General features: G+C 37.2%; 2 protein-coding genes across 2 annotated transcripts in view; one reads left to right on the top strand and one right to left on the bottom strand.

The window, feature by feature from the left end:
- Positions 1–16,984, bottom strand: part of PTEN (phosphatase and tensin homolog) — a gene marked incomplete at its 5' end in the record, with an annotated part of 91,006 nt that extends 74,022 nt beyond the window's left edge. The window contains one exon of the mRNA XM_046652820.1: positions 16,198–16,984. Within this exon, the coding sequence (XP_046508776.1) occupies positions 16,198–16,984 (787 nt within the window). The remainder of the gene's footprint in view (positions 1–16,197) is intronic.
- Positions 16,985–18,076: 1,092 nt separating this feature from the next.
- On the top strand, positions 18,077–18,956 carry KLLN (killin, p53 regulated DNA replication inhibitor). Its single transcript, XM_046652819.1, is given in 5 exon segments — positions 18,077–18,340; positions 18,343–18,481; positions 18,484–18,525; positions 18,528–18,679; positions 18,681–18,956. Coding segments are annotated over 5 exon segments (873 nt in total).
- Positions 18,957–19,444: the final 488 nt, after the last annotated feature.

Here is a 19,444-nt window from a genome sequence, read left to right as displayed (position 1 = left end):
AATCTGCGCCGGAGTGAAGGAATGAAGAACGTCAAACTAACAAGAGAAGACAAGAGGAATCGAAACCACGTTAGCAAACATCAGGACTTCACATTTAATTTTATTTTCCAGGAATTTCTGGAGCTTTTCCCCTGCTTTCTGTCAGTGTTTTCAAGCAACAGACACTTACGGCCCTGGTGAGAGGAAAAGAGATTCAGCCATCGACTCATAAGCTACATCAAGTTTACATTTCTTTCAATAAATTTTAACAAGTTTAAATTTAACAAATACTTTCCAAGCATGTCACAGTTATATCCATATTATCAACTTTTCTAATCAAATTATGCTTTAAATACAAGCCACTCTCTTGGACTTCTATACTTTCTCATTTAATGAAAGATTTTATATTTCTTACTAGATTTTATTTTTCCCTATTTAAGTGTGTTAAATGTTTGGATCAGATTTCTAAATTCAAGATTCATACTGAGAGGAAAGCAGAAACAGGAGTTCTTTGAATTCTCCAGGTGATAAAGTGCTAACCGTTCATTATTGAAGAACGATTTGTCCTAATATATAAAACATATAATCATTCCTGTACAGACCAAATTAACGCAGCCTAAAATCTTATTTTCTAAAGTGAAAAGGGTGCACAGATACAAAAGCTTGAACTACAGAAATATTAAGAGGAAGAACGCTCCAAAAAATGAGGATTTTAAGAAGAAAGAAAGAGCAGCCAGGAACAACATAGGACACAGGGACATATAAACATTTACTAGGTGCCAGGTCCTGTACTAAGCACTGAATGCATACTGTCATTTAATACAGAAGACCAAAGTACCATTCTCAGCTTTGCAACTTAAAGCCTTTGACTTCAGCTAAGTTACTCAATCTCTGAGCCTCAAATATTTTTGTTTTGTTTTTCTCTAAAATAATGATAATAAACTTGCTGTAACTTCTTTACTGGTTGTTTCAAGGATCAAACGCGGTATCTGGAAATATCTTTAAATCTATAAAACTACAAAGAGCTCTACAATTGTAAATAAGAGTTTATTATTTGAGGTTGCATGAGTTAGAAATGTCCTGTTATTTAATTTTCATTTAAATGTCACATTACAAGGCAACTCAATACAGTGCTTTTATAAACAAATTATAAAAGAAGGAATTCCAAATATTAAAGTCACTTTAGCATAAATTTTAGGTTCCTTTTAACATTGTTAAATTATCTGCTTAGCAGTGCCAAATCAGAAAGGAAAACTAACTGACAAATAATTTACGAACTCTACTGAAGTTTTCTACTTCTCCAATCTGAACCTAACAACTTTCATGTTTTTATATTACACCAACTCATCCTGACTGAAAAGTTTACACATATTTTTGCTTTGAAATAGTTTAGATCTCACTTTCTAAATGAAAACATCACTTTCTTCAAATGTAACATCAAGAATGGCTAGTAATTCTTCTACCTAGCAGCAACACTATGAACTGGTGCATTTGGCAAGAGATATGCAACCTGTAACAGAGCTATGAAACTACTGTGCCTTTTTCTCCAGCAATCCCACTCTGGCAATATACTGTAAGAAAACAGACCAAAAAAAAACAAACAAACAAACAAACTATACAAAGATATTCACAATAGTGCTGTTTATAAAAGAAAAAAATGGAAATAACCCTAACACAGTACATTAGCAAACCATGGTATTTAGCCTGATGAAATATTACTTATATAGCTTTAAAAATGACAAGTACCCAATGACAGATAAAAATTAACTTGTGAAAAACGAGATCACAGAACAGTACGAAAACACTGATTGTAAGTATGTAATTATATGCATGTGTACATTAACAAACAGGGAAAGATAATTTCCAGTGACAAATATTTGAAACAGAATTAACTTTTTTCTATTGCATTGTTTAAATTTAAGAATCATTTTGAAGGCATTTCAAGCCAGATATATTAAGATGATACTCAGTTAAAAAAGAATTACTTTTTAAAGGTACAATCAAGGCACACCGATCTTCAATTATTTAAATTTAGGCAAATTAGAACCACAGAAAAATATCTTATCAAGTCACTGATAACGCTAGCAATACTCTAAAATCCAAACTATAATTGTTTTAGTGCATTAGCTGAGGGATTATTATTCCCCTCAACTAATTTAATCAATTTTTCTTCAGAGTAGTTGTTAATTATGAAATAATGTGTCTACAACTTTTCAAGGCTACATCTGTGAACCTCTAAAAATTTAAGTTGCCCAACTAACTGGTTTTAACGAGTATACCAAACAATTACCTTCTTCCTAGGTCTCTGGATGAATACGATAAGAGTGATTTCCTGTTTCAGAACTCTGCTGCTGTTAAAATACACACAGATACACACACACACACCCCTCTACGGTTTTGCTCCCACTAAAAAACATCCAAGAATGACTACCAATAACAAATCAAACAAAATATGGTTATAACTAACAAAACAACTTTCAAAAAGATTATCAGTTCAACAAGACCCATTAGACATACTTGTCAACATTATATACTTGAACTAGGCCAAACGCTGACTAATTTTCTACGGCAAAATCATAAAAGCATATGAAAGATTACAGAAGTTAAAATTATAACATTGATCCAACATTACTATAAAGCAGATAAAGTATCTTTTATGCTCTAATCTTTATATTCAATATTAGATTGATAAATTAATCTGTAATATCATTCTGTTATAAAAGCCAAGCTTTTACCATTTACTTTACCAGAAGTGACTACATAAAACTCTAGGTTTTGGCTACTCCACAGTTACACAAAAAGACAAAAGGCCATTAACTTTTACAGAAAAAAGACATTCAAACAGTTAAGGTACAGAAGATGTCAAGGGATGTATCAATAGTTTGAGAACAAAGCCCTAGTGATATTTAGTGCCAATTCACTTAAATATTAGCAAACTGCATTCTGAAAAAAATAATAGATTCCAAGATTTCCAGCTGTATTGATCTTTTAGATGCAACCATGAACTTATTTCCTAATATTCAAAAATTACCCCACACACAAGGTAGTAAGAAAACAAAGTCCTAGGAAAACAAAGTCCTAAGACAAATGTGTCTCTGGCAAGTGAGTATTCTTCTTCCTATTCATTAGGCCAAAACTGCAAAATTTTCAAATTTATTTCCAACAACCAAATTTACCTTTCAAAAACAGCTCTGTTAATTTGAAGCCATTTTAAAGAAGAAAAGCTCTAAACAAGTGTGTGCCAGACCGCTTCCTTTTATATTTGGCTTCAATATAATAAAATCAAGTCTCTTTATTCTACATCTTAAACCTGGAAATTGCTTGCTTTTTCTTCCAAATGGCAAAAATAGTTTTGCTTAAGTGCAGTATTTTAATTTGAATAAGAATAATATGAACTGAAATACATGTGGATTTTAATATACAAAGGCACACTTAGTGGCATTCCGTACCGTATTGGTAAGCATCATACTCCTGATTTTATTATAATTGCCTTGTTCTAATATTGTAAAATATGATTCATATTCCCACTGAAGCTATTTTACTCATTATGTAAACTTTATAATTGCTCAGATAAGTGGATTATCAAAAAATCTGAAATTACATATCCTAAAATGTTAGTCAAAATTCATACTTTAAAATTTAATAAGGAATTTTAAAAGATACTAACAGGTGAGAGTACATCTACATTGCTTGGTTTGAACAGATAACACATAATTTTAGTCAGCTACCTATTAATGCTTGTTCCTGAAGAGATACCATTTTAGTATGAATTCAATTATTGTAACTGGGAAAAAAAGCCCAATTACTGATCATGATTAGTTCTGGAGTCTTCATACTCAAAGGAAAACATACTAAAAATCTTAGAAAATAATTAAGCTGAAATGTAACAAAACAAAAACAAATTAAGGAGTCAACTTTTTCAGCCAGTAAATAAAATTTTAAAAAACATAAAGTCTAACATACAGAAAGACAAAAATACCAATAGTTAGATGGGAGGGATAGAAATGAAAACAAGGGAAAGGAGCTCTTAACACCTCACACTCTTTAAATACTATTAAGTAAACAAAACAGGTAAAGACTTTTAAACTTTTCATATTTGGATAAATTCGCACCAACATATGTGCCTCATTTAAGGTAAGAGATATAATCTATGAACACATTATCTAGGTCTATCCAAAAATGTATCATTCTTTTCATGGCCTACAATTCAGGCCTAAACAAATTCTACAAACTGATATTGGTAAAACAATCTACTTTCATCAGATATTAATTTGAAACTGGCAAGATGTTTCTTGCACAAAAAATAGAGGCTCCGGGCACAAACTTGCATTTGAGAACATGAATTCAAAATCGTATCTAAACTGAAATATTATTTCTGATCATATTAAACAATTATCATAATAAACCTCAATAAAAACAATGTCAACATAATAAATAAAAGAAAGTAGATTAAAATTAATCAGATCCTATTAAGCCCAATATGCAATTTTAAAGACTTCTATGCTACCTAACAAGACCAAGTTCTTGGGGGTAAAAGAAATTGTTATAGAAACAACTTCTGTAGTGGCTCAAAATGCAACAACAAAATTTTAAAAAGGGAAACTCGTTTACTAGCATCCAGACAAGAATTAAGTTGTAGGAGAAAAAAGCAGAGAACGTGAAAAATATTTAAAGCAAATCTTTAAAAAATACTTATTAAATCAGTTCCCTGATTAAGTTCTGTAATAAAGAATTCTGATATATTAACTGTTAGGAAAATTATAGTTTAAAAATATCAAAATCTTGTATAACTTAATGTCTCAAGTTAAAACATGATGTTTCCACTTAAATATCTCATCTTGTAAAAGCAAATGACTAAAAGCCAGACTTTCATTACATAATCTTTAGTTCTCAACCAGTATCTTTGTATTTTGGTAGAAAAATATAAACACCACCGTAACCATTAAGCTTCATTTTTGCAAAAGCTTAAAATTTGATATTAGTCTTTAAAAATCGTAATTAATACATGACCAAAAGACAAAAGTGTCAAAACCACTTATATCACTAGATTATCTTAACTTTTTCCTATTTTGGGTAACAGATGGCAAGCCTTAGTTCTTGGACACTACACCATAATCACAATCTGTGTGACCTTTTCAGTATTAAAAAGAATCCAAACAGCCTTAATAACGAGCACCTTAGCTTATTTTACATTACATATAATCTTGATCACACTGGACAGAACACAGATATGCAAAATTGTATCATACTTTCTGTATACTGTTATTTATTTTATACAGGTTTCCTACAACAAGTCCATGAAAACTATTCAGATGTTGAATTGCTTCACGAATTTTCAAAAAACATACATGCCTACACTCACAAAATATTTTTGCCTATGCTATGTTTTCATTAGCACCCAAGAAGGTTTATATCACACCTAGATCAAAATTTTCTTACGTTTAAGAATTGAAACAATTTTATCTCACTTGGAAAAACGTTACTCTAACAAGTAATTTTGTTTAAAAAAGAGAAGAGTTTGTTTCTTCCTCAATATTTTTTGTTCTAACTACATGAATTAATAAATTCATTGGGAAAGAACTATCATTTAGCTAATGTGGTTAAAATCATTTCTTTTAGTATTTGGCACTTAAAAATAAGATCTGACATAAACTAACAAATCCAATTTTTGACCACAAAAATTAATATTCATTATAAATGCAAATGCACAGCAAACCTTCATCAATTAATATCACCAATTACCGTGGCAACTATGCAAATATAAACTATATTCTTCAAAATATGTTCCAGGGAACAGTAACATCATGACAAGCCATACCCTTTCTGATTAAAGACAGGAAAGTAGCAAGGGTTATAACCACTTTAGTATGAAATGATGTGATAGTCTATTCAAATCACTTCTATATCCACTTGAATTTCAATACAATAGTCCTACAATAGAAAAAGGAAATTTAACAGATCAAGTGTTTAAATAAATTCTATTTTGCCTCACTTAAATAAGTAAAATAAGCTTAAAATGTTAAATATGCAATAGTTTTCTTGTAAGAGAAAAACAGCTCCAAGATTCCAACAATGCAGCTATTTTTTGTATAAGAGATTATGATTTTGTGAATCAAAATCATGAAAATATTTCTTAATATTCAGGTCATCTTAAATCCACTCTAAAGAAAAATCAGAAAATAGTAGAAAAAAATAGCCAAATATTGGAAACAAGTTTAATGTACAACTACAAGGAAATAATTAAATATTTCTGATTACTTCACCATCTAAAATAAAGGCAATTATAAGGTGCTCTGGAAATTGTTAAAACATACACACGCACACCTTTAAGTTCACTATGCTCAATTATATTTCAAAATACACGCATATGAACAAAACTACAAGCTAATATGAAAACATGAAGTTTTAGAGAAGTAGGACCGTGGGAAATATTTTTTTAGTTCTCTTTAATTTGTTGTGTTTTCATACAAGAAATTTTCTTAAGTACAGTAAGCAAATGTAGTTTTTTACTCATATACTGAAATAAACACCATAAGCCTTATTCAATTAAATTACAGCAATAGTGTTTTTCTCAACAAATTTGAAGCTATTATGAGTAGCAGTCCTGGTTTTAAAATATTTATCAGTACCTCTGAATAACTCCTATAATTTCAACAAGAATCATGAGTCAAAATTTAAATTTCATAAGAATTATTAAAATAGGCCTTGACATTTTATTATGCATGTGCAAACTGAGAGGCAAAGTAAATTGTAAAATCAAGCAAACAGAAAAAAATCATAGCAAACAATCTATTCCTAGAACACTTTCGTAATTATGTTTGCCCTAAGAACAAAACAAAACTCAGAATCCTCTAAGCTACTCCCTAGGCATCTTCTCATGTCTGGGCTCATCTAACATCTCAACTTTTCCCAAAAACTTTACATTAATGCAAGTTTTTAATTTAGATAAATAAAGCATTGTAATTCAACAGGCTGATATAGCAAATTTAGAGTCTAGAAAAGAACGTAACGCACGCATCAGAGAACCTTAGAGTCAGCCCTACTTTATCTGGAAAGAAATGAGAAAGTTTTTTAACTTGTCAGAAATTTGCCATTTTACCTCAGCACACTTAACTTCACCATACCCTACTATAACAAAAGCAGCTTTAGAATAAAAAAGTGTAAGATTAAAGAATGCAATACACAACAAAAAACAAGTATACTGGGAGCAAAGTATCTTGGGAGAACTCAACAACTGATAGAATTAAAGGACACAAGCTAAGGATTCCTTTAAAAACTACTGGCAACATAAAAATGAAAAAAATGCTTTCTTTTAATAAAGCATATTCATCCTGTTAGAGCAGTTCTATGTAACATCCTTCTGAATACAGTGCATTACACTAAGACGTTTATTGAAAACATCTTCAGCCTTTCTAACAGAAGTTCAAAGCAGCACTTTCACAATCAGTCAAATAACACATGAGCTTTCTTCAAATAAACCTTTTTTGTTACCAGGGGTATCTTTTGTGGACAAAGTTCTTATTATAAAGAATACTGGCCTAGAAGCAGTCAGAAAACCTAGATGTTAAAAGCCGAGATTCATCATTTATTAGAAATTTGACCTTCTTAAATACCACAATCTAAGGGCAAGGGGTACTTTTACTAAATATACTTATTATGTAGCAAACACTTTATACCTCTAAACTAGCACTTTTCAACCTCAACAGAATTGGCAATTCTGGCTGGATAAGTCTTTGTTGTGGGAGAGGCTGTCCTGTGCATTGTAGGATGTTTAGCAGCATCCCTGGCCTCAATCCATAGAAGCCAACAGCATCACTCCCCAACTCAGACCCCCAAGCTGTGACCACCAAAACTGTCTCCAGACATTGTCAAATACCCAGACAAGGTGGGAGGGGATCACTCCCAGTTAGCAACCAATATTCTGAAAACATCTAACCTATACTTCTAACAAACTTAAAAAGCCACTCTACAAGTTAAGGATTTTTACCACCATGTTAGAGGTGTAGAAACTAGGGTTCACTAAGGTTAAGTAGCGTACCTTTATTACACAAGTGATAAGTGGCTGAGCAAGGATTTAAGCTAAACTTTAGGTCTAGCTGACTCCCAAATCTATGCTCTTTCTATTCCACTCTGCTGCCTTTCTACAAAATCGGGATAACATTTGCCATGCTGAGCTATTTAAGGTTTACAGATCATATGAGATAATGTATGTGCAAGTTTTATTAACCTAAAGGAGACAACACATTAGGGAATTGCTTGAAGAAGCAAAATGCAGTGTTTCACAAAGTGTGATTCCTCAGACCACCAGCATCTGTACGACCTGGGAACTTGTTAGAAATAGAAATACTGAGGGGCTGGCCCTGTGGCCCAGTGGTTAAGTTTGCGCGCTCCGCTGCAGGCGGCCCAGTGTTTCGTTGGTTCGAATCCTGGATGCGGACGTGGCACTGCTCATCAAACCACGCTGAGGCAGCGTCCCACATGCCACAACTAGAAGGACCCACAACGAAGCATATACAACTATGTATCGGGGGGCTTTGGGGAGAAAAAAGGAAAAAAAAAAAGAAGTGAACTTTAAAAAAAAAAAGAAAGAAATACTGAGACCCTAACCCACACCTGGGTTAGGGTCTCAGTATTCAATGACTCAGAAACTCTGGGGGTGGGGCAAATAATCTATGGTATAACAAGCCCTGCAGGTTATTCTGATGCCCTCTAAAGTTTGAGAACCACTGATGTAACATAACAGGAAAAATACTGTACCAGGCGCCCAAAAAACCTACATCCTTCTTTGTTCTCAATCTTCTATTAGCCCTCAACAAGTTACTGATTCTACTGGAGCTACGATTCCTATTCTACAAAAAAATGAGGAAAATAATGCTTGCTCTGTCTATCTCTTAGGTTACCTCTTTTTCTCTTTGTGAAATCAAATGAGCTAATGATTGAAAACAGACCTTGTTAATAAAAAAAATACTAAACAAATAGAAGGCACTGTTAGGGTATATGCTAGCTAATTCTATTACATTAATTAAAAAGAAAACAACCTTGCTGACTCAAGTTGTCATTTTTTCATATTTCATAAATGATTAAAATGTTAAATAAATTTTACAACATGGTTAAATTAAGCCTGGCAAAGCACTGTTTTCATGTTATTTAAAAACAAAAACAAAAAAACAGAAAAGCCCAGGCATTCGGTTTTATCTCTGATAGACTCAGAGTAAAGTAATTCACAAAAACACATTTAAAAAAATAAACACACAAAAAAAAATCAAGCGTAGTAACATCCCCCAAATTTCATTTTAAAAGTAGAAAAAAGTTTTCAATTCTATTTATTTACTCTCCAATCAGTTCAGAGTAACTAGAATACCCAAAGAATCTCATTAATTCATGAGAACAAGAGTTTTAAATGGAAAAAAATTGCATACATTTTAAGGCAGAGTTGTTTGCAACTTTGAACATATATGCTGTATTTACAAATCACTTTCAGAATACATCTGATTTAAAGAATACTTGATTCAAATTACAATGCCTATAACATCTTATTTATATTCTCTTCAGAAGATCAAAAATATTAAACATATAAAATTAGCAGAATGCAATCCTTGCAATTACTACTAAACAAAGCGAACCTTACTGAAAAATCTAAAAGATCAAAGGAAATAAAATCCGAAATTATTCTGAAGGGCTTTAATAAGATAAAATCAACTGTAACTTTGGGGTAGTGATATAAAGCATAAAACACAGTTGCATACAGCATTAAAGAGAGAGGCAGGAAGTTAAAGAGTTTTAGACAATTCAATTTTCCAAGATGTCAAATGCACAGTTCAATTCCACAATCTAGACTGGGACTAAAAATACAGCTGGTTTATACAACACAAAATATGTAAAAATCACATATATAATTAGACAGAGCACCATTCATTCTGCAATGCAAAACAAATGAACATGCACAACAGCTCCCTAGAAATTAAGTGCATCGCTACTGAGGGATACTGTGATACAGCTGGGAAACCAGCACAGGCAAAGGAAAAACAAAAAGAATGATCCCTATACACAACTAATAGCTTTCACTAGGCAGGTCTCAAGCTCTCAAGCTTATTTTATCCTTCCTCCACACTTGATAAGAATGAAGAAAAAAATCCTTTAGCTCTTTCTTCTCATTTCTAGGGCCTAAAATTATACAAATAATATTGATCAAATGTGAAAATAAGACACAATTATTTAACACTAAACTTAAATTCCTATATTATATTAATGAATTGCCAGATTATATTAAGTGTAAATTACATTGTAATAAATGTAACTTGGCATGCAAAGCTGCATAACTCCTCCAAAAATCTGAACTTAAAAAGAAATGCTAAGAAATACACCTTTATTGATAAACACTTTCCATAACTCTTGTATCACACAAGTTTTCTTTCATTTGAGGTGGAGATTATACTTTGTTGAGTAAAAATATATGATATTTAAGTTGACTTATCTTAAACACCAAAGAAAATTTAATATTTTAACAAATTTTTCTTTTTAACACTTCTACTTCATTATGCCATAATAGGAAGTTCTCATCTTACCTTAGTATTTTAGAGTAAATAATTCTTGATTAACATGATTAACTACTCTTAGGTCAACAGTATGAGGGAGCAGAGCTTTACATTCTATTTGCAACGAAACAGCAAAATCATAGACACGTTACACTCAGAGCTCCTAAAGGAATACCCGTATTTTAAAAAACACTCAGCGCTTGAACCAATCAAAATTCTATCATATCCAATTCAGTTATAATCATTGTTCCTCCTAAAGATGAAAATACAATTTTTCCTACGTGGATAATCTGAAATTATAATTTTTAAGAGCAGCCATTATTATTTAAGCATTCACAATGTGGCAGGTATTATGCTAAGTGAATTACTTATATTATCTCATTTATTCTTCAAGATAAACCTTATGTAGGGAGGTACCAATATCCCCATTTTACAGATAAAATAGAGTAAGAAAGATTAACTAACTTACAAAAAGCCATCCAGTTACTAAGTGGCAGAGCCAAGATACCAACACAGGAAGCCTGACTCCAGAGCCTACACTGCCACCCTAAAATCTGAGCTGAAACAATGTACACACAATGTGTAGATAAAACTAACACTCAACATTTTAATGTAATTTAAAATAGATTTAAACGTATTTGAAAATTATAAAACAATATCCACCAAGGTGATCTCTTCTTTAAAGAGAAGAAAGTTATTTTAGAAATATTACCAGTTTGCTAACTTTGTACTTATTTACATATATACACAGAGTATTCAAATACTTATAAGTTAGATTTACTGTCCATATGTGAAGTGATAACTACCGACGATAATTAAGTGTATAACCACTTAAAATATAACAGCTAAAGAGGAGTCTTCTTTTCCACACTGTATATCGGTTAAGAACACTCGGCTGCCAGATGCAGCCACAGTATCCATCTGTCAATATTCTCAACACTACCAACAAGGATATATATCTAATACCCTGAAGATGTCCACCCATCTCTTAATGCAAACTACTGCAAATAAAGAGAATCTATCTTTTAACTATACTGAACTAAGTTAAAACTTCCCATCCAAAATTAATTCACCCCTAAATTATGATTATTCTTATTAATATTTTCCAACAGCCTTTTTTAAATTCTAGTGCAAATTATCTTAAAAGAACCAAACTGCTAATACCTCTTTTATACCCAATGAAAAAAATTTAAAAACTTAGGGGATAGGTGAACAGTTAAACCACTATACCAGTTTCACCTTTCCTGACAAACGAAAGTATTTTACAATAGTAAGTGCATATATTCAATACTTACAAAGAGAATCATTATTCACAGACCAAAACACTTTTGACCACCTAGCAAAGAATGCATGTGGCAGTAATACAGCCTATATAAAGAATTAAGGATATCAGTTTGCTCAGCAAATCCTTACCAATTTAAGGTTATCCAGTCTAACCTCAACATTACTGATACCTCTGATAGTAACTGCATTAATTTCAAAGCAACCTCACGGAAAGCAACTGTAAAACAGAACTGAATACTTACTGAAATCATTACTGACTCCAGTCTTACAAGTTGATACAAATGTCTTAAGACACTGTCCTCAGAGCAAATTCTAACACCTTTTCTTAAGGAATTCAGGCCACAGAAGAATTCTCCAGTACTGACTACTTAAAATCAAGTTTTTAACCAAAAGAGAGGGAGGGAGAGAGGGAGATAGAAAAGGCGAATAGAGTGAGACTTTTACCAAATAGAAATAAAACTTCAGAACTAATGGTTTCTACAGGAAAAAAATTTGGTATCAAACAAATTTCTTATACTATCATTAATCATATATCTTCTGGAAGCTTAATCTTTATAGTACAGCCAAGGCCTAACATTTCAAGTAAGTGAAAAACTGTTATATGCATGCACACTTCTAAATATCTCTTTACAAACCCCGACCTTGCATACAATATTAATATAAAAACATCTCCTACGCCTCTGTCTTACTAAAAAGGCTGAGGTAAAAATTTAAAATAGATGTTTACTGAGAGTGAATTAATGTTGAAACTTTGTGAATTGATTTTCCCATAATAAATACTCCTCCATTAAAAGCCAATGAAGTGATTACTTCTTAAGTAGCTTAAAAGTTATTAAAAAGTATTAAGCTATCGCCAAATAAACAAATAGCAAATGGGGCAAATTTGAAAATAAGAATTGAAAGAAAATAAGAATTACTTCCAAAAAGTAAGGGATTCTGTAACAGTTGGAGCTTTGCATATTTTATGTGGTTATTAGGAAAAAGCAGATAGACTGTTCCACACAAAAATTAAAATATCACCAGCTTTCTCATGTTGTTAAAATTCTAAAACGTAATACCTACAAATGCATCTTTCTCTCCTATTTTTCTAAAACTAAATTTAAAATTAAAGTGATTATATCTCACCAAATTTTATGATGTTATTCATTTAGTATTTATTTAGTATATTATAAGCAATGTAAATCTACACTGATGACTGTGCTACTGTGCAAACTTTTGCAATGGACAGCAATAAGATTCCTTTTTCCTTATACTGAGTCATATAAACTGTAAATTACTCTCCTTTCAGATACGCTTTATTTTTGAATAAGCTTTAGGAAAAGGAAGTTTGTAAATTATCATATAGCAATTAGGTAGCCCAGTCATGTTGTTCAGGAAAGACATACAACTTAGCAGATACAAAACAGCATAAAATAAAAATTGCGAATAAAATTGTCTTTTAAAAAGCTCACAATATGGTCATTTCAGTAATCACTAATCTTAAGATAACACAGCTAACTTTAATAGTCATTGTACTCTACAAGTTAAAAATATTCCCTATGAAGGTTAATATTTGAAAAGATGCAAACAAACAAGAAAAACACAACAGAAGCCTAAAGTTTCCACAAAATCTAAAAACACTAAATTTTTATAGTCTCATATTCAGCACTACTTTCCAGACTAACATTAACAATAAAACCCTACGAACAAATTATTTTTAGAGTTGCAAAAATATTTTAAAACTGAACTATAGTCCTCAATTTTCCTCAGAGAAATCACTTCATTGTTAGTCTTTCTTTATCAGATAAAAATACTTCAATCTCTACTTTCATAAAAGAATTTAACTTTTAACAGGCTGGCTGCTGAAACAGATACTACAACCTGCCAGAGACAGTCTTCAATGGCCATTTTAATTTTTCCCCTGACAATAAACACAAAACACTAAAGTGAAACCAAGCAAACCAAAGTGCTGTGGCATATCAAAATTATTGGAAGTGCAACTATCAAAAAAGCAAGGCCTCCACTGACTTTTTCCTAAGTGATTTTTTTCATATTAACATTTGGCTCAATAAAACCACAACTCTAGAAATTAAGTGTTATTAGTCATTTGATGCAATATTTGATACTGCTTTCTATGCATACCATAACTAAAAGTACAGTTGTAGAGAAAGTTTTAAGTCACATAAATTTCACGTATGGAGGCACATATACTCTGAAATCAAAGCAGAAATTAACAATCACCACACTGGTCACATGTAAGAACCTGGGAGAGTAATTTTAGTCTTAAAACTCTGATAATTTTAAAACAAATGGGTAAAGTAAAAATAGCATAAACGTAATTTGAATACTAAAAGCAACCTGTCTACCAAATAGAACTCAAGAAATTTTTTTCAATGGGGGCTTTTAAAAAAAAGTCAAATAAACATTTAATTAATTTGTTCCTCTATATCTAGATGACTGTCACTAAATCACACCAATAGTAGACTGCTACTTTTGAAATAAGTTGCAAATCAGAAGAGTTTTTCCATAATTAATTATCTTCTGGGCAATCAGGTCAAGTTCAGCCTTAGTAAAGTTTTTCAATTAATGCAGACTCCAAAATTTCCAAATATTCTTTTAAAATATTATTTTTTAACAACAGAAAACTATTAAGTTTCGTGCACTGTAAAGCTATTTCTTCAGTAACTCTTCTCTTCATTTCAAAACAAAAACTTGGGCAAAATTAGCTGTGCACATTTATATGCAGCTGCATAATCCAAAGGAATAAAACCTCTTCAGATATAAACCATTTTCTTCAAAAGAAAAAATCTTCTCCACAGTTTTTAGCAGGGCATCTAGACACTTTAGTGTCACTCTACCTGTAAGCAAAATGTTTACTGATATTTGCTAAGAGATCATTTTTATTAAAAATACTCCATTAACACTTACACAATTACATAATTTAACTAAATACTGTCCACTGCTACAATTCATATCACCAAATTTTCGGTCTTAATAGAGACCTTAATAAAATGCTTCAGTCACCTCAGACCGATAACTTAATTCTGTTTTCCATATCTTATACACTGGCCTACCAGTAATCTCAATTTCTGTGATACTTTCCATTCTGCAAAAAAGGAGGGCTCTATCCTCTTCCTTGATCAAAACCAGATTATACCTGAAACTGCAAAGTTAATGCCTTTGATAACCACTAACTTTTGAAGTACAAAGGCCTAACTTTTAGACAACGAAAACTATACACCGTTAAAATTCTTGGGTTTCTGTCTTATTCAACAAGCTGACTCAGTAAATTTAATACACTGTATTAAAAAAGCTAACATGTCTAGAATCTGAAGCTGGAGTAATCCACTCTTGCCAGCATTTCTGGTTATTAGCTGGTTAAGTTATACTTGACATTCTAGTCAAGTCAGAGTAAAATTAACAGATACCCAAAGGTGTCAGAGGACTTGAAACCTAAATAAGGTGAGTAGCAATTCTGGCATCACAGCAGTACTTAAATTTCAAGTGAGAACCCAAGTTTAATCTCTGCAATCACCATTTGCTACACACAATACCCTTGACCCTACACAACATTATCTTCTGGGATCAAAAAACCACTCAATCTCCATTCTATTACCTATGACAAGAGCACTGAATATAAAATACTACTGAACTGCAAATTTCATGCCCTATCCTACATCACCCCATAAGGAGAGAAAAAACCAAATTTAACAAAGATCTAATAAGAGTGTCTTATGAGTTATACCATGGCACTATTGATATCAAACTACAAAACTTCTAAATGCCGTTCAAAGTTGTAATTAACTTAGTTTAAACACACAAATCTACTTTTGCCCTCAAATGAGCACCACATAGGCTGAAAATGATTCCGCTTCATAAAGTTATGCAAATCAGTCCACAACTCACATTTTAAAAGAATCTATCAATGCAACCCAGGAAACTAAAAAAAAAAAATCACTGCAAGATTCTGATGCAACATGCGTACGTGCAACACTAATTTTCATTTTAATCTGATCTATACCCTTGATCTAGGGCCTAAAGCCAAGATTTAATCGAAATATGCTCAACCTCAAAGCATCTACTTTTCTGTTCATTTAGTAGACCGGATTACCGAGCTCACTAATCCACTACCAGTGCACTGTATTCCGTATTAACGGACAATGGCCCTTAGGAAGAGACCCCATAGATTAAGAAACCAATCGGTGCCTTGACACTTGCAACCAGGCAAGAGTCCCATCTAGCCGAACACACCCTAGGTTGAACGCATTCAAAGGAGACACAAAATATATCCGATCTAGAAACTCGACCAGGGTTAACGTTATAGTCACCCAAACTACGGAAATTTTTCGCATCCGTCTACTCCCACGATCTAAGAGAGAGTGACAGAAAGGCAAAGAGGAGCAGCCGCAGAAATGGATACAGGTCAAGTCTAAGTCGAATCCATCCTCTTGATATCTCCTTTTGTTTCTGCTAACGATCTCTTTAATGATGGCTGTCATGTCTGGGAGCCTGTGGCTGAAGAAAAAGGAGGAGAGAGATGGCAGAAGCTGCTGGTGGCGGGGCTTCTTCTGCAGGATGGAAATGGCTCTGGACTTGGCGGTAGCTGATGCCCCTCGCTCTGCTGCCGCTTGGCTCTGGACCGCAGCCGGGTAATGGCTGCTGCGGCGGCTGCTGGATGGTTGCAGCGACTGGGCCTGCTTCTCCTCAGCAGCCAGAGGCCTGGCAGCGGCGGCAGCGGAATGGGGAGAAGACGAATAATCCTCGGAACGGCTGCCTCCTCCGGCGGCCTCCGGAGCCCGGGCCAGGGGGGGTGCGGCGGCGGCGGAGGGGAGGTTTAAAACCGGCCCGGGTCCCTGGATGTGCCGCCGCCGCCGCCGCCGTGTTGGAGGCAGTAGAAGGGGAGAGACCAACTCTCCGGCGTTCCCAGCCCTGGAAATGGTGACAGGCGACTCCGACCCCCTCCCCGGAGCTGCAGCCGCCGCGGCCGCCGCCGCCGACGCTTCTCCCCCCCGCTCCAGGAGCGGGAGGTGCCGCCGCCGCGCCTCAGCCGGCTCCCGCCCGAGCCCACGGCTTCCACCTTCCCTTTCAGGAGAAGCCGAGGAAGAGGCTGCACGGTTAGAAGAGAAGACGAAGAGGAGGCGAGAAACGCCGCCGCTGCCGCCGCCGCCGGCCGGCCGGCTCCCCGAGGGCGCTGCCCCCGCGGCTGCTCACAGGCGCTGAGAGGGGCTCTGGGCCGCGGCCGCCGCCGTCTCTCATCTCCCTCGCCTGAGCCCGGCCTCGCCTCGCAGCGGCTCAACTCTCAAACTTCCATCATGGCTGCAGCTTCCGAGAGGAGAGAACTGAGCGCAGCCGCGTCCCGGCGCCCGAACGCGTATCCTGCCGCAGTGCACAAAGAGTCCCGCCACATCACCGCTCGCCGGCCTGCCCGCCCCCTCCGCCGCCGCGCCGGGAGCCCAGGCGCCTAGCGAGCCCGAGGGGAGGCGCGAGGCGGGCGGGACCGCGCCGAGGGAGGGAAGAACTGGGCTGGGCTGGGCTGGGCAGGGCAGGAGGGAGGGGGCAGAAGTGATAGCTGCGGTTCGAGCGCCGAGCCCCCGACCTGCAGGCGCCACTGAGCATGCCCAGTGTGACTGTCCGGGGCTCGCTGGGGCTTGTTCCGAGGCGCCCGTACCGCGGCTGCAGTTGCCGCGGCTGCTTCAGCAGCAGTGCAGGGCGGGGAGGACAAGCTGAGCCTCGGCCTCTGCTCGGAAACCCAGCCGGAGGCAGGGTAGGCTGTTGCGGGGGAGTGTGGGGAGAAATGAAGGTGAAAGCTGAGGCGGGTGCCTTGAGCGGTGTCACTGACTCGAGTCTGAGGTTACCTGTGCACAGGTGGATAGGACCAAGTCACTGCGCTGGTCAGTGTACAGGGAAACGCAGGGACAGTCCCTGCAGCGAGGACACCCCTCCCCCAGCCCCCAGATTTCCCCGGCACGGCCTGCAGCCTCACTCTCCTTTTGCACCGCTGTCGGACCACAATCGTTCGCAGGGATTTAACTGCAGCAGCCTTTGCCAAGAAATCCCACCTCTCCTCCCACCCCCAACCATGTCCTCAAGGTGTCAGTCTTAGCACAAAGAACAACCCCCTATTGTGTCTCCAGTGTGTATCACCTCATCCGGCTCCCTTTCACCGCCCCACCTCCTGCTTCGCCGGTAACTCGGCTCATTTGCCCTAAAAATGAAAACTCCTAGCCGAGCGCATCGCCCCTAAATTTCGAAGTCCCAAAGGACAACTGTCCCAGTGGACTGAAAGCCGATCCCCAAGGATGGGATGCACCCCGCGGCTTCCTGCATCTGCCCCTAGGAGAGCCCAGCATCTCTCCCCTCGGGGCTCCAGTTGGGTTCACCGCTCCGAACTCAAGCTCGGTCCTCAGAGGCAACCTCGCCCCGCCCCTTTTGGGCCGCTGAGAAAACCTGGCTGGGTGGATCGCCCCGGGGACAGGTTCCGCGCTCCGCCAGCCGGGCCGCGCACGCCGGAGGCCGGGGTTCCTGAGCCCGAGCGTGAAGTCCGGGGCGGTAGGAAGCTGCAGCCCCTGCGAGTGGGCGGGGCCGAGGAGACCTAGGAGGGTTCAAAGGGAGGTGGAGGGATACACGGGCCACAGTCGGAACTACTTTCAGGAGGCGGTCACGTGTGTTCCTAGTTGGGGAACTTTCCAAATTCCCATTACCCCGTATAGCTCGAGAGGCAAGTGCTTCGCTTTCTTCACCCGGGGTGCACCTTCTGCGGGCAGCGGGACCCCAGAGCCTCCTGGGTCGCGGCAGCAACACAAGCTCGGGCGAGCCTCCCGCCGGAGCGCTGTCGGGGCTGACGCCTGGGGACCTGGTTACACAAGCACCCACATCCAAGCACGTGCCCCCACCTCCCCGCACCACTGGCCGCCGCCGCTGATTCTTGCAGACCACCGTGCCAGCGTTTTCAGGCTGGTCCCACCCTTCGCCTGCTACCCAGAGAGCAAGCTAAAGGGCCGAGACCTGAGACTCCTTGCTCCGGATCAGCTAACTGCGCGTTCCCAACCGTGGGAGAAAGGGCTGGGCCCGGGGGTCTGGCGCAACTCCCTCGCTAGTACCCTGCCCCTTAGGGCGAACCTTGCTGGTGCTGTGCTTCGCGGGGCAAAAGGGTATCTCCTACAGCAGCCTGCTGCTTGAATACACCGATGTTGCAACAAACTTGCAATCACTACACCTGAGCTGGTGAGCGCGCCCCACCTACTGTAGACTCAGCCAAGTGACTTTTCTGGTCGGAGAACCTAGTCAGTGGCCGACGGCCCAGAACAAACCTGTTAAGTCTGCTTACAGCCCGGATTGGTTGACCCGTCTCATGAGAGCTGGTTCGGAAATGCTGAGAACTGGAGCGCATTTACCTCGACACTGATCAGCTGCAAAGCGAGTTGTCCACCTTTTGCTTGGAGAGACTGGGCATCAATCAACACCAATTTAGGAATTTCTTCCTTTTCTTTCCCCTGGGAAGTAGAACTGCAGGAGACAATTTAAGTCCAAAAGTATCTAGGTTGAAACGTAGGCTGAGGTACTGGGTCGTTTTTCAGTTCTGGGAGAATGGGGATCAATTTGTATGTGTATTGCAGGAATTGTGAGTAGGTGCTTAGGAAAATCCTCTAAAGAGGATTTATTCAGTG

Source organism: Equus quagga, chromosome 2 (assembly GCF_021613505.1).
Source record: "Equus quagga isolate Etosha38 chromosome 2, UCLA_HA_Equagga_1.0, whole genome shotgun sequence".
In the NCBI taxonomy this organism is placed as follows: Eukaryota; Metazoa; Chordata; class Mammalia; order Perissodactyla; family Equidae; genus Equus; species Equus quagga.
The sequence above is the reverse complement of the archived record's forward strand: the minus strand, read 5'-3'. Positions and strand labels throughout refer to the sequence as shown.